The 27,893-nt window shown below is 43.8% G+C and overlaps 1 protein-coding gene across 3 annotated transcripts in view; it reads right to left on the bottom strand.

Annotated features, from left to right (window-relative positions):
• Positions 1 to 26,872, bottom strand: part of fbxl16 (F-box and leucine-rich repeat protein 16) — a 30,844-nt gene extending 3,972 nt beyond the window's left edge. Inside the window, exons 1-6 of one of the 3 annotated variants that reach the window (XR_015128726.1) lie at positions 26,471 to 26,872; positions 5,847 to 6,552; positions 4,069 to 4,311; positions 3,639 to 3,904; positions 1,150 to 2,828; positions 83 to 167 (exon numbers count right to left, since the gene is read on the bottom strand). Coding sequence is in view for 1 of the 3 variants with exons in the window: in XM_086288105.1 (XP_086144231.1) it covers positions 83 to 167; positions 3,639 to 3,904; positions 4,069 to 4,311; positions 5,847 to 6,545 (1,293 nt within the window). In the remaining 2 variants the exon portion in view is untranslated. Of the gene's footprint in view, positions 1 to 82; positions 2,829 to 3,638; positions 3,905 to 4,068; positions 4,312 to 5,846; positions 6,553 to 26,470 lie in introns of those variants that run through there. The other 2 variants (XR_015128725.1, XM_086288105.1) reach the window with 2 other exon arrangements.
• Between the last annotated feature and the right edge of the window lie 1,021 nt (positions 26,873 to 27,893).

Below are 27,893 nucleotides of genomic sequence, written 5' to 3'. Positions count from 1 at the left end.
TGTACAGATGCTGTATCTTTAACGCTGCCTTGTTTTTTCTTTTTTTAAATTACAATTCCAATAAATGTCATGTTTTTGTTACCTGACAGCACCAGCGCAGATAGAGACTTCTTAATGATGACATGGTAGACAGGTATCCCAGGCCTGTGTCTGTGATCCGTACACACCTAAAATCACACACAATCAGCAACATTACACCTTCATCTAATGACGCCACGTTTGAGTGGAGGACTGTGTGTAGACGTGGTTACACAGGACTTTCTTATTACAGCGTGCTCTCAGAGAGCAGATCATGACATTTATTTTTGATGTTGACGAGGTTGTAAAAGAGGTCAGAAAGAAGCGTTTGTATTCATGCTATTTGCCAAACAAAGGAAACCTGGCAGAATTTAAAGAAGCAAAACTCTATCTGTCAAATCCATCGAATTTAGAAACAAAACACTGAATTCTGACTGTGATTCAGGCAGTGAGAGCTGATGCTTGATTGTATGTTTGCTTGTCTTTTTGTCTTTGAGTCCCTGCCTACCAGTATGGAAGGAGACAGTCTCAGAGGTCACAGGTGAGACTGAAGTCGGAAGACTGATGTCATGGTTTTCAAAAATCTAGTCAGCTAGGGATTGGGATGGAGATACATCTGCTTTCTCAAAACAGCAGTAAACACACTTCCTAACCCTGGCTGACTGTTTCACTGACGCGATGTAAACAGAAGCACTTATCAGTTACAACTGGAGGCATTCGTTGCTGAGATGTGAAATACTTTTTCAGTTTGAGATGATGTGTCTCAGTAATTCACTATGAGAACTGGGAAAGTCACTAGGGATGGATTTACATCCTTTTTGTTGTCATGCTGTTTCGAGGAAGTTGGAGGTGCAGCAGGATGTTATGGAAGAGATGCAATTGTAGGACATCAAACTGAAAATCTATATCTGCAAAAGTCTGAAAGTATTTTATCTTTGGTACGGTATCCGGCATATACGGATATTGTAAGTTAGAAAACACAGCCAAAGAGTGGAATGATGGGCCAGCTGGAGAACACACAGGACAGTCTGAGACTGTGACGAAGAGCTGAGTGTGTGGTCCAGAATGGTTACATTTAAATAAATACATTTTATTACAGAGATTAGAGCATGCTGCAGGCATTAAAAGTACTTGTGTCAGGGCGCGGTCTGGGATCCTGTTGCAGGGAAGGTGGACGCACCTGCACGGCATCCGCAATCATGACCCCGCCGGCTTCAGAATGGGAAAGAGGGTCTGTGTTGTGTTTGTTGCTGTCAGTGTGTGTGGCTAGTGGCGGGAAAGCTGCAGCCAACTGTGTGTAACCAGCAACCGAAGTAAAAGGAGACTGTTAAAGAATGCTGAACCATGGTTGTGCTGCAGTGGTTTGTATCATATCTATCTAATAGACTCCAGTTTGTGCATGTAAATGGAGAGTCCTCTTCACACACTGAGGTTAATTATGGAGTTCCACAGGGTTCAGTGCTAGGACCAATTCTGTTTACATTATACATGCTTCCCTTAGGCAGCATCATTAGAAGACATAGCATACATTTACACTGCTATGCAGATGACACCCAGCTCTATCTGTCCATGAAGCCAGATAACACACACCAATGAGTTAAACTGCAGGAATGTGTTAAAGACATAAAGACCTGGATGGCCGCTAACTTTCTGCTTCTTCATTCAGATCAAACTGAGGTTATTGTACTCGGCCCTGAAAAGCTTAGAAATATGGTCTCTAAGCAGCTTGCATTCTGGAAACAGACACCATGTCTTCTTGACAGAGCATATAGTTAGAGCCTGAATCTTCCCTTAGATTGGCTTCCTGTGATTCACTTAGCATTTCTCCTTCTCTTACTATCTTTTCACTCACTGTCTGTTTTTACACCTCTCTGCATTTAGTTATACATTATAATTCATCTCTGGCTCTCTTCCACAGTGTGTTATTTATCCCATCTTCCTCCAGTCACACCCAACTGGCCCCGCCCCTCCCCGAGCCTGGTTCTGCTGGAGGTTTCTTCCTGGTAAAAGGGAGTTTTTTCTTCCCAGTGTCGCCAAAGTGCTGCTCATAGAGGGTTGTCTGACTGTTGGTGTCAGTTGTATTATTGTAGGGTCTTACCTAATAATAGTGAGGAGAATGTTGATTCTATACAAATAAGATTGAACTGAATTTAAATTAGAAAATAACAAGTGAGCTTACATGAAGTGTCAAGCCCCACAGCACAAACACATTAGTACCCCAATGACATAATCAAGCTCACACTGGTGACCTGTCCAGCCTATACAGCTGGGATAGGCTCTGGCCCCCTGCCATCCTGAGTCAGAACATTGATGGAATCCAAATGTACTTCCTGTGTTACTGAAGTTTAGTTTTCACTGAAATTGTGTTATATTTAATATTATTTATCTAACTACAGCAGGCTATGATACAACAGCAACAACATGTTGTCATTGTTACATGAATAATGAATGAGTAAAGGTGTTTACACACTGAGCATGTTGGGGGAAAGTGAGAAGAACTTCTGATTTTTCAGAGGCAAACTTTCAGTGCGTTGTGTACACACACACTGAAAGTGTTCTTACAAATCGTCATCCTCAAAAACACACTGTGAAAAAAACAAAGTTGACATTAGGCGATGATGAGCTGTGTTTCTGAATAAGAAAAGGAAGAGAGTGAGATTCTCGGTTCATCCATTTCCCAGGAAAGGCGGCAGCGGGGAGGATTTCACGGTTTGATCCAGGAGTGGAAGCTGCTTCACGACTGCGTTTGTGCATATTTCAGGATGTGAGTGGGGTAGTGTGAGCTCTTGTTGGGAGAGTTGGGACCACATCTGAGGAGGCAGAGAAATCATTTCAGAGAGCCGACTGACCCGGAGCAGCATCTACCTGCGTGTCTGACGTAAAATAGGATTACTGTTTCCATATAGTACCAATGTGTGTTTTAAATTACAAGTGCACTTGTTGCCCAATCAGATTGTTCAGATATGCTTATAGTTCTAAAAAATGAAAGCTGCAGATTCAGTGTGAGTGGCTTTATTATAGATAGATTTTATGCGTGTAGTGTGTAAAGGCCTTAAATGAAAATGTTTCTTCCTGTCCCAGAACATTACTGCACTCGACAAACGCTCCTCACACTGACAGCAGAGGAGCTCAGTGCCTTGCCATGGACACTAACATGTGGCGCATAGGTGCTGCCTTCAAATGTGAGGACTGAAATAGACACTTAAATATTAGAAAATCACTTGATGCACACTAAATCCTCACTGTGTTAAAGATAAATTGGCCAAGTCTACAAGTTCTTGCACCAATAAAACACCAGCTGCAACTCAGGCTGTAGAGCAGGTTGTCCACTATTCAGCTCTCACAGACAGCAGGCCCTCCATGTATTAAAGTGACCTTAAGCAAAATAAGTTCATGCTGGCTGCAGATTAGCACTGCTAGATGGATGAGAACACAGCACACACCTCCACATCTGTAACCTTTGCCCAGTAAACATTTTATCCCTAACCTTAATACCTGCATGAGCATGAGTTGTATCTTTATTGCCACTGAAGCGGATTAATTATCGTAACTTCCTTTTGTATGAATATGACCTGATTACAGACTCCGTCTACGTGCGCAGGACGGCAAAGAACACTCACCTGTCCAGCACCAGTTCTTCCAGCTTGTGCAGGTCGCAGGCAATGTACTCCAGAGCCATGTCCGTGATCCGAGGGCACCAAGACAAGTCCAGGCTGCGGAGCTTGCGCAGGTTCTCAGCGACCAGCTCAACACCATCATCTGTGATCTTGGAGCAGCCAGAGAGACTGAGAGAAGTCAGGTTTGGCAGGCTATGGACCATGTTTACCACACCATGGTTGGTGATCTCCCAGCACGAGTGAAGCCGCAGAGTGTGGGTGGTGTAGCCCTGTGGAGGAATTTTACTTTTTTAATTATGTCAGTAACTAGTAAGGAATTAAGAAAGATGAAGCCAAAAAAGTTGTTTGGATTCTAAGAAGTCCAATATAGAAAAAAGCTTGAGGACAGCTAAACTAGGCAGCACTTTATATCATTATTATTTTAACTTCCTACCTGCTTGGCAGTAAAGTAGGCCATGGCTGTGTCAGTGACATGGTAAGCCTGCAGGGTCAACTCTGACAAGTTGGGCAGGAGCTGTGAGATAGCAGCAATGGCATCATCCGCCACATTGATGCAGTCACTGACGCTGAGGGACGTGAGCCGAGCGTTGAGGCTCGACCAGAGGCCAGCCTCTGTGAAATCGTTGCAGCCTGACAGTTCGAGATGCATCAGGCCCTGCATTTGCTCCAACATAACCTGAAACACAAGAAATAACATGTGAAATGTAATTATACCCACAGACACTGTAAAGTCTCCTGAGCCAGTGCTGGACAGCAAACATTGGACAACATATTATCTAAAAAAATGAATGAATGAAATCATTGTATGAGGCTACAGAGCGAGGAGAGAAAGTCCTGAGGTCATCACTATCAGACGTAGTGTCTGACATGCAATAAACCCACAGGTTTTATGGTGAGCTCACTGACACCAGCAGTCATGCAAATCTTTCAGTTAATTTTATATATTTATACAGCGCCAAATGGCAACAACAGATGCCTCAAGGCTCTTATTATAAGGTAAAGACCTGCAATAATACAATCTACATCTGTGCTCAGATTAATGAGATGGATGAAAAGAAACTCAAGCCCACAATCTTTCATTCTCAATATACCATGTGTTAGAAAGCTGTGATTGCTATTACTGACACACTGCCACAGTGGGGACTAGCTAATCAATAAGAGTGATCAGGAGAACCATAAATTCTGATCTAAAAGCCAGTTTTAAAAGATCTAGTAATCATCCAATCACTGTGGGGTCCTCCCACAGGACAGTGAAAGGTGTGAATGTGAGTGTGTATGGTTAGCCCTGCGTTAGCCCCACGCGTTAGCCCCACGCGTTAGCTGGCACAGGCTCCAGCACAAACCTAAGCTGACCATGAAGTGATCAGCTGTCTACTTTCTGTGTTCAGAAACCTAAACTGGCACTCTGTCAGCAGGACAAAGACCGTCGATCAATCAAGCTTCAGTGATCAAGGTGACAAATCAGCTGTCTGAGCTAACACATATACGCAAATACAACTGAAACATTTTTATGCAAAATCCATCATTGCTCTCATTACTGACACATCAATCCCATGTTTCATGCAACAGTTGTCACTGGTTATATGTCCTTTTATTTTCCGCAGAAAGAGTCTAATTCACAGACTTTTATAATATTGTTGCTGCATTAGTGTCATCAGCAGTGATGCCTTAAATATCAGGGCTGAAACTGATTTAAAGACAGAAACAGTTTGGGTAAAAGTACAACAGCTGCCAGTTATTTAAAATCTCTGTTTTGCTGGTTACATGTCACCAGTTTGTCTCAGCAAAATACACGTTCTACTGTTCACTGTGATAAAAACTCACGAGGTTTGTGTCAGGGAAAGTGAGCCAAAGGTGGTTTCTCTGTGCTTCACGCTGTGCTTCAGAAATGAGAACAATGAATGAATGAAAGTAATGTGCGTGCTAACAGGTGAAACCAGGTGTCTGGAAACAAAAACTGTATTCATCTTCAAATAAGGGTGCAGCATGAACTAAAAGAGGAGAAGAAAAAGCAGTTCATAAAGATCAAACACAAATGCAATTTAAGACACGGGGAAGTAGAATCTACATTCTTAATGGCTCGATCCACAAATAGTGATAATAAATTGGTACATCAATGGTGGTGCTTTCATTGCTGATGAAACTGCGAGGAAGAGCTTTTGCAGGTATGGCTTGGACTGAACGTTTTATTCCAAACACACTGCGACTTACCTCCAAACCAGCATCTGTGATTGTGGACCTCTTGAGGCTGACTGACCGAACACCCTTCTTGGACAGCGGGTAGTTGTCAATGAACTCACAAATGTCAAGGTCTGAAACACCGACTAAACAGAACGACTGAAATCCACGCAGAGCAAAGGCCTGGAGGCTGACAAACTCCTTCTCCCCATTGGGCAGTAAGGTGTACAGCTCTTTAGCATGCAAGATGGGTGTCACTCCTTCCCAGAACTTAGGCTGGTACAGCACCTTGCGCCACGTCTTGCACACCTGCGCCAGTACACATTTCTCCGCTGTGGTGAAGTACCAAAGCAGCCGGTTGAGCAGCTTCTCATCCAGAACGAGCTGGCGCTCCAGCAGTACAGGTTTGGGCAGGGTGAGAGGAGGAAGCTGGCAAAGAGATGGTTTCAGACCCACCAGAGGTTTCCCAGGCTCAGAGGGCAGGAGAGGAGCTGCAGCGTGGGGCATACCTGGACCATCCAGGTGGTGATGGTGATAGGATAGAGAAGATGGTGGAGGAGGAAGGATGGAGGGTACAGAGGAGGACTGACACAGGCGGTTCTTGGCGGCAGGCGTCCCCTTGGTGATGCTGGCACTGCCCAGGCCGTTGGGCTGGCTGGGAGGCAGCTTCACCATCCCGTTACGAGTCACACAGGAGGACTTCAGTTCACTCGGTGTGGACATGTTCAACATTGGGAATCTGGTGAAAGAAAGCAAATGCAAAGAGCGCCGTTAAACACTGAAAGACAAAACTGGAGACAAATTTACAGAGGAATGAAAAATTACTATTCTAACACATTTCTGTGGAAAAGATTATGAATTTAGATTTAAACAATTTGCTGATTTGCAGGACTAACACATCTGAGGTCATTTTAAACTATTCAAACTGATATTGCAGATTTATAATTTCTTTAAATCTCTGCTTTCATGGGCGCCGGTTTAGCTTCCTGGAATGAGCAGACGACCACACGCTGCACAGCTGAGCCCGCGGCCTGCACGTCTTCCCCTCTTTCTTTCCCGTCAGTCTTCACTATCCCTATCAGAAATATGGCTACTTTCATTAGACCACTGTGAGCAGATCTGATGCTGTTTGTCTAAATATATTGTTTCATTTATTGTGCTTCCAGCTGGGCCTTCCAGGAAGAGCAGAGGTGCTGAGGCGTGCGAGGGACAGGTGTGTTTCCTTTGGCGTCGTGCTCTTGATCTAAGCCAGTAACTACAGCTATACTCCTAAACATTCGTTTCATACAAATTATAGTAGCTACCATAAAAGTTAACCAAACTGCGTCCACTGTGAAAACTCTGACATCTTATTTGAAAGCTATTCTACCCACATGATGTTGTAAATTTTCATAAACAGAAGCTTGTTGTGTCCAATATTTTGAATTTGCTGTGTGTTTAAAATGGCACACATTCTGTATGTAGGAGTCATGTAGAATTCTTTACAAGTCCTGTTTGCTGGAAACAGAGCTGCTTCACCTTCAAAGTAAAGGCTGTGCCTTTAGCAGCAGCTGAATAACAAAGTCCTTCTGTTGGTCCAGGCTAGGGTTGCCAACTCCCTGAAAAATAAATAAGGGACACCTCGTGGCCAGGGCCGGGCGACCCAGTTGTCTTCACCCTTCCCAGTGTGGTGAATTTTCTAGCTCTTTTTTTGTGTGTGAAATTATTTTTTTAACCATTTGACTTGAAGTTGATTTAAGTAGATGCATATTCTATTCTTTGTGATATGAACACATGTGAAACAAATGATCATTTAGCCATTTATTTTTAGCTCAAAATGACAACATTAACACAGTAAAACAGGTCTCCTTCTTAAACAGAAGCCTGTCATGCTTAACTTTTGAGAATATAAGTAAATCTTTCTTTAAAAGCACTCTGTCCTGCTTAACTTAAAATAATAGAAAGCAATAGAAAGAAAAATATTCTTGTAACAGTGCACATTTAGTGCATTTAGTACAATTGGCTTCAGTTGAGGTATTATTTCAGCTTTTCTAATGCTAATCAGCTGCTCCTGTTTGTAAACCCGCTTGTTCCCATGATTACGCATCTTAACTCATCATCATTATTCATCTATGTATTACTTTTATGTATTAGTCATCTATTTGTTGTAATCATCTATTCTTGCAGTTGTTTATTACACAAAATAAGTTATATTATCACACTTCTGGCCACATAGCGCTGATATTCACTGCACATGCCCATATTAACGTTTTCCAGCCAGGTGTTTTCCTTTTCCCATTCTTCCCTTTCTCTGAGGGGAACAAACATTGCTGCTCTAACGCTGGGCTCACACTGTGCGGTTTTTGGCCCATTTTGAGCCGATTTTTGAGTGATCGGACCGATTTTGGCCTTCATCGTGCATCGTGTAGTATACGTGGGGTAACGAGAAGTGATTAACACCTCACGACCAGCTCCCGATCATCAATCGCTCGTGAGGGTCTCACCACAGCCGCTCACACTGCTCACGCGCAAACACGTAAATGTTGGTGTAAAAGATGGAGCAGCACGGCTGTGCAGCGTGTGATCTGGACACAAGCGATGGAGGCACAACTTGGAGAACTTTGGAAAGCTCATCCGAGCCTTTTCGATGTGGCATCACAAAATTATCACGACCACAACAACCGTGAAAATAGTTGGATCTACATCGCTGCTCAATCACAGCTGCCTGATCATGTTTTTCATTAGCAATTTAGCAAAGTTGATGGTGGTGGTGTGTCTGTGTGAGTGAAAGACAGAGAGAGCGAGCGACAGATTTTCTGTTATAACCTTCATGTTATGGACGCACAGTGTGAGCACTCAGGTCGCATCAGAGCATTGGGCGGTATAGTGTGAGACCTGCATCGTGACCTATGAACTTCTAACCCCTGCGAGTCAATCGTGCAGTTTGAGCAGGAGCTGAATAACGTGACTGAAAAAATCGCACAGTGTCTGCCCAGCTTTAGGTGTACTGTCATCCGAGACTTGCACCGCAGTGTCGGCGTTTGTTTCCCTGTTGGCCATGCTTCTTGTTGTGGTCATCTGTTGTCTTCCGGTATTTTCTCCGCAAGCGACCTTTCCTCGACCAATGAGATGAGCGGTAATCTGAATTGTCATACTCGAATTGTCATAAGTGTGCTGTCAGCTCATTGGTCACAAAGCAGGAGAGGGGCTGGGAATTATGTTTTCAAACAAAGCGTTAATTCCATTAACATTTATAGACTACTTTTGATTCTCACTGTATTACGGGACAAAGTGCGTCCCTTATTAGCTCAATACGGGACGTGTGCTTTTGTTTCGAAATACGGGACGATTCCGTATTTTAAGGGACGGTTGGCAACCCTAGTCCAGGCAGCAGGCCCCTACGTCTCCCCAGCCTCCTCCTCTGGCTCCTCTGGCAGGACATCATAACATAATCTCAGCATCTACCCTGGTCTTCCCGTCTGTTGTGTCCATCTGGGGGCACTGTAGTTAGACACCTTTACTTCACTGGCTCCTTTCAGTGTGTCTCTGTATCTGGGAGAGCTCAGAAACCAGAGGTCTATATCTGTCATCTCATTCTTTCAGTCAGTACCCACAACATTTGAAGAGCTAAATCCACAGCTTTGTTCTCTGTTCACCATGACAGGCTGGTCCACAGCGCTCCTCACTCCTTCCCTCACTGCTTAAGAAGACCCAGAGATAATCCCACAAGTATCGCTGCCCAGTCCATACTGCACTAGAAGCTCGTGGCCTTTCTGTGGGCGGAGGGTCCACAGGAGGATTGACACATGTAGCTGTCCCCAAGACCAGGCTCCAGGGTGGGGCCTGGATAACCTGGATCCAGGTGAGTTAACATGTTTCAGTGTGATTCACACTTTGCTGGCCAGGACCAGTCTGCCATCAGAGAACCTACCAGGGCTGGTATTACTGTAACATCTGCTATTGGAGGTAAGTCAACTGTAGCTCAGGAGGTCAGGCTGGTCATCTACTAATCAGAGGGTTGCTGGTTCAAACCCCATCTGCTGCCAGTCTGTAGTCTTGTGTGAGATAGTAACCCTCATGTTGCATCGTTTGGAATGTGTTAGGTAGCCCTGACCCCGTTATTTGAACACTCGGTCTTCTTGCTAACGTTAAAAGAACCTGACATGATATCGAAGTAAAAGACAGCACAGTGTAAAGGAGTGAGGCCTGTTCTGTGTGCCCTCCCTGTATCAGTAGCATGAAAGCTCAAACCACTCAGTTATATAACATGGTGACTGTGGTGCTCAGACGCACAGCACTATCTCCCTGTCCAATTCTATTAACACAGCTAGATGTGATGCTATATGCTATATGTGCATGTATGCACAACAAAGGCACTTTTCAGTATGAACACATTGTGCATTTTCTCACTTTCATGTCTTGTCAGCTCCTCAGCAGACTGGCACTGCCTCTGCAGTAGCATAAACAAGGTTCATCCATTACATAATACGCCAGTGTTGTCAGCAACTGTGGCTACAGCGAGCACAATGAAATGTTTCAGAAAGCAAACACTTCAGAGTAACGTCAGGAGAACCCATCAGAGCAAAGACAGCTGGAACAGTCCCTCTGATATCACAGATGCAAAGTTTACCATAAAGACTACACAGATAACACAAAGTGATGCTACACACAGTCTGCTGTGCCACGTAGCAGCAGTGCTAAACACAATTTAGCTGATTCACATGAAATAGCCAAGTCTGTGTAAAAAAACCGAGATTTTTGGCCCCGAGGGTTCACAGAGGGTTCTTTAATTATCGGGGGCTTCTCTGTGTTATTGGAGTTTTTACAATATTAAATGTTTTTAAGGTGACTGTTGTCACAGTTTGGTGCTATTTAAATGAAACTGAACTGAATTAAATTGTCTTGATTTTTGTCCCATATTACAGGCTTCTCTTTCTTTAAGCACTAAATCAGAATCAGAACAGGAAATGATGCGGGTTACAGTTGCTCCAAGACAGTAACTGTAACAGACTATTTAAATAACACATTGTTACAGATGTAACAAGTTTAAGGAAAAGAACTAATACAGGGAAACCACTCAATGAAATCCAACATTCCCGAGTAGAGGAAACACATGTACACATACAATATTGTCATTAGCAGGAAATATCAGTAGTCTGTTCCCTCACATGTGATTCTTACTCAGCATTATGAACTGTGGGTGCAGCTGTGGAGTGTCAGAGTCTGTTTCCCACAGTGCTAGCTGATTAAAAAAATAATAGTTCATGAAATATTGTATATTTGAAACAACTGCAAAGAGTTTGTGTGAAATAATTCAGGCAATCTATAAAGCACTTTTAAGCAGCTGTTTGATTTTGTGATATATAAATAAAATTGACGTGAGCAGTGGTTAGCCTGTTATCTATCAGTTAGCCGGGGCCTTTCTGTGTGGGTTCTCCTGTTAGCCTTGCACACACTGATCTGTCCGGGGTCTACCCGACCCTCCACCCTGTCACCACTGATACAGGCCCATCAGTTTAGAAAGTGATGGATGGCATTCATGCAAAAACACAGAATAAAATAAATGTCTTTAACCCAAATTGTGGAGTAGTATTAAAAGCAGGGGTGATACAAAGGCATCCAATCAGCAAGCCAGACAGAGCACATAAAGACTGGGCAAGAAGGAAACCAGAAAGCCAAACTACACTGTAAATAAAAATATTAATACATGACAAAATGACTGGGAATAAGGCACAAATATCAGTTTCAGGCTGACCGCCTGTTGCTGCATTTCTTAGAGGGTCCTGCTGCTATCTCTGTTTTTCCTTTAAAGAATAAATCTATGTGCCAAGCATATACTCCATGAGGTACCCCCGCTCATCTGCTTACTAACACATATATCTAATCAGTCAGTCACCTAGCAACAAGTCAGTGCACTTAGACAAGGTCGAGGTGACCTGGTGAAGTTCAAGCTGAGGACCAGAATGGTGATGATTTGAGTGAATGTGGTTGGCTGGTGTTTGAGAAACATACATGACGTCACAGAGATGGTCTGAAAAAGAGAAAATATCCAGTGCTGTGGCTCTCTGGGAGAAAAGGTCTCGTTGATGTCAAAGGTCAGAGTACAACTGCTAGCATGCCACTCCTATCAGCTAAGACCAGGATGCTACAGGTCAGTAATCTGAGACTGTCCGTGATACCCACACGACCACAGCAGGAGCTGAGACGTGCTGCTTAACTCTGAACACTATAAGGACTCCCCTGAGCCACAGGAGAGGCTAAATGCACCTGCACACATGTGTATGTATGCACTGTGACTTTAACTAGAAAGGCTTTAAGAAATTCAAAGAGCTGAAGGAAAGTAGTGCAAAATTTAGATTCGAATAAGGCTTTGGTTGTATGACAGTGTGTACTGTCTTAGTGTGTTTTTGTTATGTTTGTTTGTTGTTAGACATTAAAATAAATCTAGATATTTCAGTCCCTGGTTGTTGTGTTGACACATCTCTATAACATCGCATGGCGATGGGGGGCAAGACTCGAATGGACCAGACCCCCGAGTACATGGGGGGGTCGCACTCCTCAGCCTCTCTGGGAAGGACTATGCCAGAATACTGGGAAGGAGAACTTGTCCATAAGTCGAACCTCAGATACGTCCGTGTTGTGGGACACTGGACCAGCTCTCTGTCCTCTCAAGGAGATTTGAGGGTGCGTGGGATTTTGCCCAACCAGTCTGCATGTGCTTTTTGGACTTGGAGAAGGCATTTGACCACAGTGCTTTGCGAGTATGGGGTCTGTGGCCCATTGCTACAAGCTGTACGTTCCCTATACAACAATTTGAGAAGCTTGAAATCAGTCAAACTCATGGTGGCAGCTGGACTCTGCCATTGCTGCTCTTTGTCACTGATCCTGTTCATAATTTTAGAAGAATTAGAAGGTGCAGGAAGGCTTTACTTTGGTGGCCAGGATTTCTTTGCAAGTGATGTGGTTCTGTTGGCTACATGGGGTGGTGGCCGAGTTCGCTCTGGATTGAGGCCACGACTGCAGTGATGCAGATGCTGCATGTCCTTTATGGTAAAGAGAGAGCTGAGCATGGCAGCAAAGCTCTGCCCTCACCCATGGTCACAAGCTCTGGGTAGTGACTGAGAGAACGAGATCCCAGATATAAGTGGCAGAAAAAAGGGTGGCCGGCCTCCCCCTCAGAGATAGAAGTTCCTTCATTCGAGACGGGCTCAGAGTAGAGTCGCTACTCTCCAAGGATGCCTCCTGGGTGAGGCGCTCTGGGTGAGGCGCTCTGGGTGAGGCGCTCTGGGCATGTCCCCCTGGGAGGAGGCCCCGGAAGAAGTAGAGCAAGGACTAATAGACTCAAACACAGCTGTTATCCAACTGCAATAACACATCTGAATACTACAAAAAAATGTCCATCACGCCACTCTTGTGTTAATCTATGCACGGTCTGAAGCATGTGTGTGGGAATGTATGTGAATGTTTTACTGTTATATCTTATTAGTATTTTAAGTATTCTATCTATTTTATTTATTGAATTTTATTGTTTTATTTATATTTTGATATTGCTAGGGATGATGCAATGATCGGGGACCATTCTTAATTTCGTTGTTCTCATGACAATGACAATAAAGTTTCTGATTCTGATTCTGATTAGAAGGAAATGGATGGATTAATTAATTAATTAAGGGCATAAAATGTAAGAACATAGAACATAAAATCAGTCTCTATGCGGATGATGTGTTGCTTTTTCTGCAAAACACACAAACCAACCTCTCTGAGGTAATTACTTTAATAAACTGGTTTTCAAGAGTTTCAGATTATTCAATTAACTGGCCAAAATCTACAGTTCTCCCCATTAACTGCTCCTTCCATAATTCTTCCTCTGCCCCACTGCAATCCGGAAATATTAAATATTTAGGTATTAATGTCTCTCCTAAGCTTTCAGACTTAACTAAATTAAACCACATCCCACTTCTAAAGAAAGTAGAAGGCGATCTGACTAGATGGAAATCTTTACCCATATCACTCATGGGAAGGGTCGCCACTATAAAAATGATCTTGCCAAAAATAAATTACTTATTTTTGATGATCCCTAACAAACCATCACAAGATTGGTTCAGATCTCTGGATTCATATATTTCCAAATTCCTTTGGAAAGATAAACCCCCACGTATCAGCTTAAAAACGCTACAAAGAACCAAGGATAGAGGAGGATTAGATCTGCCTAATTTTCACCAATACTTCTTAGCCAACAGGCTTCAGTTCATCTCAGAATGGTTAAATCATACCTTCTTAGATGAGCCCTGGCTAGATGTTGAACAGGCACTATGCAAGGATCTAGAGATTTCAGACCTACCATTTATCAGCTCAAACATCAAAAGACATGAATGCTTTAAAAGTATCAACATCAGCTCTTCTCTGACAGCATGGTGGGAGTTTCTAAAAATAACGGAGTCTTCATTAATCCCATGCAAACGTACTCCTATCTGGAATAACCCTGACATATTACAAAACAATAATATGATTAATTTCCCAGAATGGAGTTGTAAAGGAATTAAATACTTAGAACATATATTAGAGGGAACAGAATTTATTCCATTTGACAGACTAGTTGCACAATATGGGATCAACAAGAAAAGATTTTTAGAATATCAACAAATTAAATCCATAGTAAAAAAGAAATTTAACCTCAGTCAAGTTGAATTACAAACACCACTAAGTGCGGCACATTTCCTTACTCTTAAATCCCCCAAATTATTATCTAAAATATACAGAACACTTTCTAAATTAGATGAATCAATATCACTTCCTATTGCAAAATGGGAAGCGGATTTATCAGTCAACCTAGACCAAAACTTCTGGTCTCAGATTTGCTTAAAAACCTTTAAATTAATTAAAAATCCCAGTCTGCAATTAATACAATACAAAATACTACATAGAGTGCACTATACAGGTCATCGGATGTTCAAGATGGGCTTTACATCTTCCAACAACTGCTCACACTGTCAAGGCAATACACCAGACAATTACATCCACGCTCTTTGGTTCTGTCCACCAGTGCAAAAGTTTTGGCGCGAGATATGTGAAGACTTATCGAAGTGTCTGAAATGTAACATTCCAACTTCCCCCTTAGTATGTTTACTGGGCAGCTTAGATAATGTCACTACAGAAAAGAATATGGCCCATATGGTTTTCACTGCCCTATGCATAGCCAAGAAAACAGTCCTCATGAACTGGAAAAATAAAAATAATCTTAATTCTAACCAATATAGAAATTATCTATTAGATTACATTAGTCTTGACACAGCCTCTGCCACCACATCAGATCAATTGCTCTGGGCTCCTTTGATCAGCTCCATCACCTAGTGGGGGTGGGGGGTCATAGTTTGGTCCCGCCTTCACTGTTGTGATTGGTGTGGGGGTAGGGACAGGCTTAGGGCGTCGGGGGGTTCCCCGGAGGCATCTTCCTTGGGGGGCTCAACCCGGGGTAGCGGTCATGTCCGGTTGGGGGCTCTGTTGGCTCTCAGGTGACTGTTTCCTCGCGGCTGCGTGCAGCGGGGCTAGGGGAGGGTCTGTGCTGACGGACGTGGGTTACTGATCTGGTAGCCTGGCTGCCCCTGGGTGGGTCCGGGATGGGCGTGAGGTTCTGGGGGCGCTCCGTCTCTGGGCTGGGGCCCGGGCCGGGCCTCGGGGGCTTGGATCCTGGTTGGTGTGTTGCCGGGGTTGTGGGCGGGTGGGTGCATGGGGGCCCGGCCCTGGAGCGGGGTGCCGCCGGTGCGTCGAACCACCTGGGGGGCTCTTCAACTGGTGGGGGAGATGGTCACATCTTGCAGGAGCTTTCCTCTCTTCAGGAACTCTCTCTGCAGGAGGGGGAGATACAGGAGAGGTGGAGGAAGATCTCAGCCTGGGCGTTTACTGTCTTATGTAGTCTGGAAGATGAGTGGATGGTGGGGTGGGTGCAGTTTTCTCTGTGGTGGGGTTGGGTGGACTGTCCCGGGCTCTGTGGGGCCGGGCGGCGCTGCTGCACTGGGCCCCGGTCTGGATGGGCCTGGGCCCCCTTTCCCTGGCGGGTCGCGGAGTGTGGCGGTGCCTACTGGGGTCAGCGGGGGAGCTGGCCCCAGGGAGGGGTTACCTGCCCCTCCCTTCCTTCCCTCCCCATCTCCAGCTGCCTCCCTCTTCCCGCTCCTCCACAACCACCCACACATGCAGGGCCTTGGAGTGGGGGTATGTCACCAGGGTGCAGAGGAGGCTACCCCCCCCCCTCCCCTCTGTCCCCTTCTGGCTGCCTCTGCCTCAATTTTATCCCACAACTTAGACATTCACATTATTCACACTCTCATTACACATACATATAGGATCTTGGGGGTGGGCACAATCACGGAGTCCAAATCACCATCAGGGTGTACACCTCACCCCTGGCGTCGTTGCCCACCTCTCAATTTTGAATACACGTAGACATTGAGGGCTATCAGGAGGGACTATGCGCTTACCTGCTGCTCCTTGGCAGGTAGCTCCATGCCCTCCTGGGTTTTAAATGCACCTTAGAACACACATGCATCAACATTACAATGAGCGGGTGGAGGGAGGTTTGGAGTCTTCTCCCACCCCCGTTCTCTGCAGCCTGCTGGAGCGGGAGGGCTAGGTGGAGTTGGCCGTCCGACTGCGGTCTGGAGTGTGGGGCCTCCCTGCTGCTACGGAGTCGGGGTGGTCTGCCTCTCCCCACCGCAGGGAAAAGGGTAACACCACCTGGGTCTGGGTGCAGTTCCCCCCTCCAGGAGCAAGGGTACCTAGACCCGGTTTGTAGAGTACGCTTGGGGAGTGTGATCGTCTGTCTCCACGTTGGTTGAGTGTGGAGTGAGTGCATATGAGAGCCTGAGGGGGGGAATGGATGTTTGTATATGTGTGTGCCTGTATGTCTGTGTCTATATGTCAGGTTGGGTATCAGACGCCACCTCTCTGGGGACATCTCAGGCCCTCCAAGGTTTGGAGGCCTATCTCCCCCCACCACCACTTCCCCTGCCGGTGGCGGACTCCCTCAGGTGTCGGTGCTTTGGTGGTTCTTTGTGTCTGGGGGTGGGCGTCCAGGTACACACCGGCTCACTCCTTGGCGGCCGCTTATCCGGGCCTGGAGCCTGGGGCTCGCTCGGGCCCCTTCGGGGGTGGGGTGCCCCCGGCCTCTCGGCCTGGGGCTCGGTCACTCAGGCACAGCTGGCGGCCGGCGGAGCTCACGGGCGCGTCACTGCAACTCCCCCTGGCTTCTGCTCCGCGGCTGCTGAGTGAGCCCTCATCTGGGACTCTCCTCAGCTCTTTCTGGGACAGTGGCGCGGCTGCCCCTCTGTTGGTCTTCCTTGGTCTCTTGTGTTCTGGGGGCCTCTGGATGTCTGGAGTTTTGATCTCCTCCATACCTGCTTCACACCCTGGAGGACGGGGCTGTGGCCCCCCCACACTCCCTAGCAGATCGTTACATGGAGAAACCTTTGGAATACAAGCATGCTGATCCACACAGGTATGCACACGGGTGTTCACTGCTCGTAGACCCAAATTACACCTTTCTTGGCTGCTACTTCGAAGCACATCTGTCCTGCGTGCTGCACAACAACATTGAATATTTAGTATTTACTGCTGTTTACACTTAGCTAGATTAATGCGATGGTGTTGTGTTTAGTATGTTGCTTTGTTTTTTGTTTTTTTTGTCTTTTTTTGCTTGTTTTCTATTCTTCTCTCAACAGGTGATCCAGGAGATTTTTTATTTTTTTTCTCCCCCCTTTCTCACTGTCCCTCTCCCCTTCTGTTTTTCCTTTCCTTCCTCTTTCTTTCTCCCTTTCCTATCTCTCACTCATGTCTGTCCCGTCTGTAACATCTGAAAATAAAATATAATAAATAATAAAAACAAAGATCGACCAAATGGACCAATACGGCAATGCCACGATGATCCATTTGGCAAAGTAAATCCATTGGGTATCCTTGTTGGTCTTCAGACAACAATTCTGATGGCTAAAGAACCAAATGGGACAGGCAAAAAGAAAAAAAAAAAGGAAATGGATGGATAATAATAATAAGCAACAAATATAAAACTTTACAGCAGTTTTACAAATGAGACATTTTTATCCACCGAGGGACTGATAATAATTTTAATGAGACTTTACAGAAAGTAAAATGACTTCAAATAAATGTTACTGTTATTAATTTAATTGGCTACCTGTGCAGCTCCACCACGCTGTTGTAGAAAGAAGTTCATCTTGCTTGCTTATTTTCAGTTAAAATATCCTGTAGCAGCAAAAAGGAAGTGCTGAAATTAACTAAGTGAATATAATATTGTTAAATATTCTTCTGGAAACAAAGGCCCTGCGTTAACAGTAGTTATATCTGTTATATCCCAGTGATCCTGGTAACTTCAGTCTATTTATTACTGCCATACAACAACTTTTTACATTTTTTTCACAAATGTAAAAAGTCCATCACAATGTTTGACTTTTTTCCTTTATGTTACTTTTTTGAGGTGCGGAGCTGTTTGTTTGTTGGAAATATCTGTTATAAATCATTTTGACACCCACTGTAAACTTCACTGTCAGTCAAAATATTGTTTATGCCTATCTTTGAGTATCACTATAGGGAATATATAATCATTTACTTTTCACTAACAGGGTTTGATGATCCCTTCTGACTCAGCTAGCCTGAAATACCCAAATCTGACCCGAAGCCCTTTTTATATTCATCTGCTTTACCACAGTGGAAACTATCACAACATCACAAATAAACAACTGGATAATATTGTCCTGAGCGAGGCACAGGGGACAATCATGTTTGATGCTAGTTTTTTATTTTTTAATAAAAACAAACCAACTGTGTGCTTTTAAATGAAGCCACAGGTCCAGACCAGATCAGCTTTATTTATACAGCACGTTAACATGAAACCAGGCTTCACAAAGTGCTGTACATATACAAACAGGATAAAGAAAAATAAAATCAAACACGTTGAAACAAAGTCAGTCGACTCCTTAAAGAGTGCCAAAGGCCTGCCTAACATGCACGGTCACCTCTAAAGTTATACTTAGTTTCTGGTGCCGAGCTGCTGATTGGCCGACCTAAGCTAGCGGGCAGGTGTGTATATGTTCAAACACTTCCTGACAGAGACCCTAACCCGCTCACAGGGCTAATCTTAAGGCTGTTCTGTTTAAAAAGGGATTAATAATAAATATTACCTAATGTCATGAATATCTCTGCTGAAGATGTTATAAAATACAAGATATGATTTAACAATCGTTCTTATATTTCCGTACATGTCATTTTAGTTGTGAATCTTTTGCATTTTTCATACTGATTTTCTGTGCTGTAGTGAAAACAATCCACAGAGGTCAATGTTATCTAATTGTATTATAAGGAACCAACAGGGAATGAAGGGGAGAGGACAGACGGCTCTGAGAGGGAGAGCATGCCTGACTTACAGACTACTTTATGATATATTCAAAAAGTTCAAACCATGTTTCAACAAGTCTATCAGAGCTGTCCATACAACACGTTAAACTTTGTTATTGAAGTTTTACTTCAATATTAAATATGATCAGTTTCTCTTTATTAGTCTATGTGGAAGTCTTTTAAGGGTGTTGTCATTACAATATTCCTTAAAAGCCTTTACTTGTCCCAGCTATCTTCCAATTAATCAAAGATGCATTTCGGCTGCTGTCAATCAGCTACAGAAATCTACACGAGTACAGGCGACGGGCGATCGTCTTACGGCCTCTAACTGTGAACATGTCTCTGCTGCGGTGAGGTCCTGTTAGGCCTCGATGCAGGATTCAATACCGTTTGTTACGACCCGGCTCAAAAGCCACAACATAAAAAAAAGGAGATGAATAACAGAGTGTGGGTGAGAAGAGGTTTCATCCTAAAATGGAAAACCAGGTTGGCTAAAATGGCTGGTGCCACCAAGGCAAAGACTAGTGCACTGCCGGAAAGCTTGCCTCAGGTATGCTTTTATCCACACCTGACTAGGTGTGGCCAATTAGCACCAGCTGAAAACACTGAGACGATTAAAAGCTGCAGAGGGACGTAACACCTCCTCCCTTAAAAGGGTTCCTCTAGGACCCTTAAATTTATTAAAAGCCCCTCTGAAGCCTTCAGTTCCTTGACCCACAAACCTGGAATAAAAGTTAAAGCTAACAGAAGCAGTGTTCACGTTATAGTTGGCATCTCTAAGCATGGATGGGCATGAGGATTTGAAGTTGCCACACTGAACAGACAAAAAGTAACATGTGACCAACACAAAGGAGCACAACAGTCACAAACCCAAAATGATTACCTGATCTGCTACGACACACAACCAAAAGTAGCAACAAATAATCACAACTAAGTGATCTGTTGTCTCCACCACACAAACAGTCACATACAAGTGGCCCTATACCACAACAAGTTACTTTAATCCAAAAAGTTCAGTAAATCAAGCATACTAGTGACCAACCACAAAATGGAGAGCTATGGCCACACAATGATCACATCAAGGGTGGCTCAGCACCCCACAGTGTTATTGCCATCACCTGGCCAACAACACTCACAAGTGATCCAACAAAATAGCCATATTCCCCACAACACTAAAGGTCACAGCACAAAACACTCACCTCACAAGGATCTCATTAGCATCCATCCACACTGACATATGCACACACAGGGTGTGCACACAATGCCAACTTAAAAACAGCCTACCTGCCTCAGCTACAGACCATAATCAAAAACCTCCTACCAAGTTTGGTGCCACTGATTTACTATGTGCAACTCCCATCCTAAAATGCTAAAAAACAATAAAACTTTACTTGTCTAGTCTTCAGTGGTGTACCGGGCTCGAGGCACCTTTAAACGCAAACTCAAGGATAGGCAGCAGACCGGGGTACAGTCTCCCACCAAACCCTGAAGCGTACCCCCACCCAGGATAGCCACCAAACACAATAAACTAAAACAATAAAGCAAAACAACAAACAAGTGCTTCGATGGAAGGGCAGCACAGCCACCCAGCTGAAACACTAACTAAAGGGAGTTTGCTCAATTACAGTGAACACCACCACTCACCCACTTAAAAGCAAAACAAACTGACATTCAGTCTCCACTAAAATGTCCAAATATCCCGGACGAGCCCCCACTTATGTTACGACCCGGCTCAAAAGCCGCAACATAAAAAAAAGGAGATGAATAACAGAGTGTGGGTGAGAAGAGGTTTCATCCTAAAATGGAAAACCAGGTTGGCTAAAATGGCTGGTGCCACCAAGGCAAAGACTGGTGCACTGCCGGAAAGCTTGCCTCAGGTATGCTTTTATCCACACCTGACTAGGTGTGGCCAATTAGCACCAGCTGAAAACACTGAGACGATTAAAAGCTGCAGAGGGACGTAACAGTTAATGACTAAAACAAACTGCTGTTATTAAAGGAAATTCATTGCACTGATAAATTCCAGTGTATTCATGTAAATGAGTCCACGAGGTTCTGTACTTGGACCGATACGTTTGACATGATATATTCCTCTCTCAGGACGTATTTTTCAAAAACACTGCTGATGATCAGAGGCTCAAAACCAACTAGAGAAAAGGTTGATTCTGTTCATCTGGACGTGGCGTTTTCAGTGAGCTTTGATCAATGGTCATGAGAGTTATATTAATGATGAAGGGACTGACCTCCCAGCCCATTGTTCCTTCAGTGGGCTGGTTTCAGTCATCATGCAAATGTCCTGTTTATAAGACTGAAACCTGCAGTCAGCTGAGACTGAAGACGTCACCTGATGATGACGAAACGTTTCTCCCACTGAAAACATCCAGATGAACTGAATCAACTTTTTTTGCTTACCTGCATGATTGAGCATGCATCAAGACAACTAGAGAAACTATCAAAACTTCTAAATATTTTTGTTTTCATTTCTTATTCTTACACTTTATTTTTTTTTTAATTTATACAGCTGAATCCTTTAAGATGCTCTGCTAAACCTTTACTGCAGCCACTGTCAGCCACTTGTTTGTGGTCTCTCTCCTTCAGTTTGCCAAAATATCCTTGGGTAAGAGACTGAACCTCATATTTGCTCTCTGGGCAAACTGCATCCCTGGAGTATGAATGACTGTGAATGTTAGATAGAAAGCACTTAGGTGTAGAAAAAAGTGCTTGTGCAAATGAGGGAATGGCGCTTGTTGTATAAAGAGTGCTCAGACAGAGTAGAAAAGCACTATATAAGAACCAATCCATTTACCATGGATTGGTTCTTATATGCAGAGTCACCGATGACTCTGTTGGGTAGAGCCAACAGAGTCATCAATGAACTGAATTATCTGAGATTAACCACATTTTTTGGAAAGCTGAGTTGAATTTCATATGCCACACCCAGGCCTGACCTTCTGTCAGACCTGCTGAATCAAGAAATCACTTAAATACAACCTGCCTGAACAGTAAAGTAGGTCACTGACATCTGTAAGTCTGGAAAGAGTTATAAAACCATTGTAAGGCTTTAGTAAACCACATGGAGAAAACCTGGAACAGTGATGAACCTTTCCACAAGTGGCCAGACTAACAAAACCAGTCCAAGGCCGCATCAAGAAATCACACAAGAAGTCCTAAAAAAGCCCAGATCAACATCTAAAGGACTGCAGGCCTCACTCGTCTTAGTTAAGGTCCGAGGATAATATTTTAGCCCAAAGCACAAAGACGACCAAAAACGGTTACAAAGGTTCATCTTAGATTTGCCAAAGAAAAAAAGACTTTAGGGAAAATATTCAGTGAAACTGAACTTTTTGGAAGGTTTGAGTCTTATTACATCTGGTGTAAAATTCACACAGTATTTCATAAAAAGAACATCATGCCAACAGTGGTAGTGTGATGGTCTGGGGCTGGAGCGCTAGCTGCAACTGATGGAGTGGTCTCGTCAAAGACTTAAATCTGATCGAGATGTCAAAGCATCTCAGGCTGTTCGTGCGAGAAAACCCTCCAATGCGGCTGATCAAAGTCGCATGTTTCATTTAATCATGTTATCTCTGTCTAATATTAAAATTTGTTTGATGACGTGAAACATGGCAGTGTGACAAACATGCAAAAAGAAAAGTTCAGGAAGGGGCAAAGACTTTTTCACAGAACTGTAGCCATGTACACCTCAGAATCCATCGTGCTATTTCTATCAGTACTCATCAATAAACACCGGTGACCCAGGTCCACTGAAGTGTTAGATGCTTTTTCTATCCTGGCATTCCTGCACTGACAGTGGTTTGCATCGTGTTGTAAGCCTTTCATTCATGCAGACATGTCTTGATTGTAGACTTTGATGGTGACATGGATCAGTGCTACTGGCTGGGATTTTGTAAAGACAGTTTTCTTATCCAAGGGAAGAAGTGTGAGATCATTCACTTTGATTATCTTCTGTGGTCTTTGTGCATTTCTTTTTCTTAAGACTGTGTCAGATTGGTGACCTGGCATGAATTTCTCTAACAGTTTTGGTTGGTATTTCTTGTGATGGCCTTCTTAGCACTGACGTCTCTTTTCACCACATATTGAGAGCTTTGGTGAACAGCTATAAAATATGAGTTCAGCATCTTCTCTCTCCACTCTGCGTTGTGTCCTCATCTCTCTATCTCTCGCTTTCCTCTGAGCTGCCAACTGGTCAGAGTAGATAGCTGTTCACCTTTTAATATGAAGAGAAGGAAACAGATGTGCTAATTCTGCTTTGGATCAAAAAGCTACGATATAAAAGAATACACATGATCATATTCAGAGGCAGATGGTCTATGAATGGCTTAAGACCTTTCATCACCATGTAAATATGTATGTTTGCATTCCTCTCATGTTCATATATATAGACTAATGCAATACTTTTGTTATGAAGGATGTTATTATCAAAAACTCTGGTAAAAGCACTACAATCTGAAAGTTGTGACAACATGGGCAGCCAGAAGACCAATGCAGGCAAAAGAGGTGCAGCACAGAGACAGCGGACCACCAAAGGGTCGGACGTTTTTTAGGTAGAATGGGGCTCAAGAAGAGCCAGCCGTTTGCATGCACTTGGAAAAGAGACGCCAGAAATAAAGATCAAACTGGAAAAAACACCAAAAAGTGATGGCAGAGAGTATTCAATCACATTCAACAGCTGCATGTAAAAGCCTGGGAGGTATAAAGAGAAGTCATGGTGGGAAGTTCCCGATGCGGCATGAGCCAATAGCAGCATTTTTAGATCAACTAAGAGACGGCGTGTTGGAGCAGGACAGGAGCCAGCTGAAAACTCTGCTGCCCGTTGCGCGTTTGTGAACTCTAGAAACTATAAGTACAAGCTTCTAAGAGCTCTGTTTGGGTAATATAGTAATAACATATATATTCTGGTGGGGCGCACCCACTCAGGAGAGTTTATGTGAGGAGAATGATTTGACATTCAATTCTAGAAGCCAATGAATTGAAGAAGGGGTTGACTTTTCCTCGAGCTACATGATGACAAACCTGCCATCAGCATTTGGGGTTTTTTGTCTGCTTGCTTTTAAATGAATACAAAAATGATACATGCAGGGTCAAAACTATGCATAAAGTACACAATCGGCACTTTTCTAATTATTCTAAATATTCTTAACTATTTAAACATCTTTCAGTATCCTGCTCTGTCTGCACACCACAACCTGAGTTTGTCAGGTATCTGTTCTTTAATTTTAATAACGGTACAGTACTCTGTTTTGGTAACTATTGTCCATGATGTAAATATGTAAAGACTGTGTGTGCTTCTGTTCTGTGTCCTGTTCTGTTTGTTTACGTGTGTTTTTTCCTGCTGTTACAACCAAATTTCCCCCGGTGGGACAGTTAGAGGATTCTTCTATTCTAAAGCACAACTTAGATCTGGTCAAATGTCCCTTTGGTAAGTTTCCCTCTAAATACATTTTCAGTAGCCGAGTTTTTGGATATGTTAGTTCAGTTTAAATGATTGTAATCCCTGCACAGACTTGATTTTTTTAAGTACTGTTGGGTTTAGTTTTTTTAACCTTTATTACGAAATAATAGTTGAGAGTGGACAGGAAAGGAAAACTCGGGTCTCTGCTGTACCTTTGTGGCATATAGCTCGCTTGCTCAACCTTGTGAGCTACACAACCAGTTTCATTTTGGAAAGGTTATTCCACAACTTTAGCGTGCCTTGCTCCACAGCAGGTGTTTCTGCCTTGCTGATGCATGTATCATGCCTAGCAGCCGGTACAGTTTTCTCCAGGTTGAACGACTCACCTCGACTCCTTCAAACATTCTCACCATAAAGCTTCCCTTCAAAAATGACGTTTCTTTGTTCACATGATCACCTATAAACTTTATAAAGTGTCAGTTTTAGATGGTAGCCTCTCATTTAATGGTGATGTAAAACTTGGACAGTGGAAAGTGACACATGTTTCCAGTTCATGCCTGGCATGTGCAGACTGGTTTCTGGGCTGGATCTGAACCAGCATCTTCTCCACTGAGGCTGACAGTTTGGGCCTTTGTCCAGTGGCTCCTCCAACTCTTTAATAGCAGCTTCACACTGAGACCGTGCTGACCTGAGTAAACCTACAATTCTGTTTTTCACATTTGTTCATGCAGAGAAAAGTAAGAGAACTTCACCAGGAGGCAGACATTGTAGAATCAGTGCCACTAAATTCTTATTGCATGTTGATTTTTGTATATCTTTGGCCTTGTGTTCCTTTATGGGAAAAGAAAACCAAATAATTACCATTTTTAAGCGCTGTCTAAAGTGTGTGCTGAGCATTCACTGTAGAAAAAGAACAACTCAAAGACCAATATAGCCAAAACATTTCTATCAATGATGAGCGTAACTTAACAAAACTACTGTTTTGTGTTGCTATGTGTGAATGAAGTCATGTGACACATCAGGAGTGACCCCTGCCTGAACAGCAGAATCCCTCCCAGTGAAGCCTGCAATGGTTTAGTTGTTGTCAGATTAAAGGAAAGGAGCGCCAGCCTGAAACGGGCTGTATATCACTACATGTAATATATCACTATTTGCCATCTCGAAACAACCTGTTTTCTGGTGAACCCTCATGATACCACTGATGGTTTTATTCGATAACATACACAAGTGAAAAACTTGCATGGGTGTGGATTTGAAAGGATGTGGCCCTTTACCAAGAATGACCTAACAACCATCCTGAACTGCATTATTAAAAGATGTCCCACACATTTAAATTCGAAGCGAGCTCTTGGTAGCAGGCTTTCCTAACATACTGCTTTTTCTCAATTTGACCTACTTAAGGAGCCTTTAAAATATGAAGCGCAGAAACGCGTAGCGGGCCCACAGAGAATGAAGAAGAGCTGACAGAGCATCATGGGTGGAACCGGGAACAACAGCAACACAAAGGAAACATTGCAGTCCAAATGGATTCCTAAAGCCTGTTTCACTGTTAAACAAACAAGAACGAAAGAGCGTGCGTCATTGACAGACGTTGACGTCATTGTGTTTGTTAACAATACGCAGCTCGATGCGGTTGATCAGCTCCGGCTCCTGAAGGCCTCACGGTGCACACAAAGAACTAAAACATCCACCGCCATTCACCCACATCACCCTCTTCCTGCAGTCTCCTCTTTCTCGCTGTGCGCGGAGGAGCTGCGGCGTGGATGCTGCTGCCATAAAGTAACGCCATCCATCCATCCCCGCCACACACACCTACACCCTGCGATCACGGACACATTTCCCTCGGCCGGCCCTTTCCGCAGTTTACCTTGTAGATGAAAAATCACTCGGGCATTAATCCATGATCAGCACGTCGCTGTCGCTGCCTCGATCACGGTTCTTCCACCGGTGCGGCGCAGAATGGGCGAAATAAATAATTATTACGAGCTGGTCCTGCGTCCAATCGCCGAGCTAAAGATGCGCCATAGACAGAAAACCACATTCGGCTCCTCTGCAAAGTCGTTCGCATCCAAGCACAAGAGCTTGTCTATTGTGTTTTCGATCGCCGAGTCCTACAGTGGCCCTTTCTGTCTCGTAATTTCTCCTCCACACACACATGCACACACGCAGAGCGGAGAGGCTCAGTCTCATTTAAAGAGATAGGCGAGGGCAGCTGGAGCAGCGGCGTGCACAGAGCCACCGTGTCTGCTTCTTATGTAACCCGAGGAGCAGCAGCTTCTGCATGCTGCACACCCCGAAAACCAAACACCAACAGCTGCTTTACCTGTGCCCGTGTGTGTATGTGACTGCTACCTGAAGCAACAGCGCACGTGATTCTCCACTCGTGACAGACAGCAAACTTCACTGAACCCCCATTACTGTGGAGGACACACAAAACTGTGTGTAGGCCGCTCATATGATGCAGAAGTTGGAGCAACATTAAACAATTTGCTCATGAATAAAGAAGCGAGTTATTTAACTCTTCACCAACTGGGTGACTCCGCATGCTCCGACTATTACAGCATTTGTAAACATGCTCTGTGAAAAACTGGTGTTTGACCTTAAGAAAGAGTTCAGGCTGCCACAGTTATCCAGATGTAAGGTCAGCAGCATATGCAGATTCTCGTTTTGCAGTCTTCTGGTCACCGATTTTGGGAAATGCACTGATCCTTGGAAGTTTTTACTTTATGCACTGAGGGATGTACTAAAACGATTATCTTCAAAGACAGCACGGACAGGGGGTGAAGAAGAAAAACAGAAGAGGGATGCTAAAAAGTGGCAGACATATGCAGTCCTACTTTTAAACTTGATTCTTTTAAAACTCTTTGTTACTATAGCAACACAGTCTTAGTTCAAAGGAAAACTACTTGAAAAGTAAGCCAACAGAGCGGGGACAATACACCTTCATTAGAAGTTATAATAAAATGTAGCAAGAAAGGTGCACAGCTTATCTGACCAATGGGCAAACTCCTGCCCATTGCATCGATCGTTTTGTCATTTCTATGATATTATGATTTATTCCTTAATATTCCAGCACACTTGCTGCACAAATTAGCAGGCGGCAAAACTGACTTCTTTCCAGTTCACAGAGCCCTTACATTCGATATCTTAATTTCAGTGATATTTATCTAGCTGTGCTAGAAAGTATCATCACATCTGACTCTTAATATATGGTGCAAATACATTTGCTGATTATAAAACCTGAGGTTTGTCACAAACAGCGGGTAAAAATTCAAGAGCACTTCAATACT

Source organism: Aulonocara sp. 'chitande type north' Nkhata Bay, linkage group LG4, assembly GCF_057382095.1.
Source record: "Aulonocara sp. 'chitande type north' Nkhata Bay isolate Kocher_YH1m ecotype deep benthic linkage group LG4, A_spYH_male_GT1.1, whole genome shotgun sequence".
In the NCBI taxonomy this organism is placed as follows: domain Eukaryota; kingdom Metazoa; phylum Chordata; class Actinopteri; order Cichliformes; family Cichlidae; genus Aulonocara; species Aulonocara sp. 'chitande type north' Nkhata Bay.
This window is presented reverse-complemented; position numbering and strand designations above follow the sequence as displayed.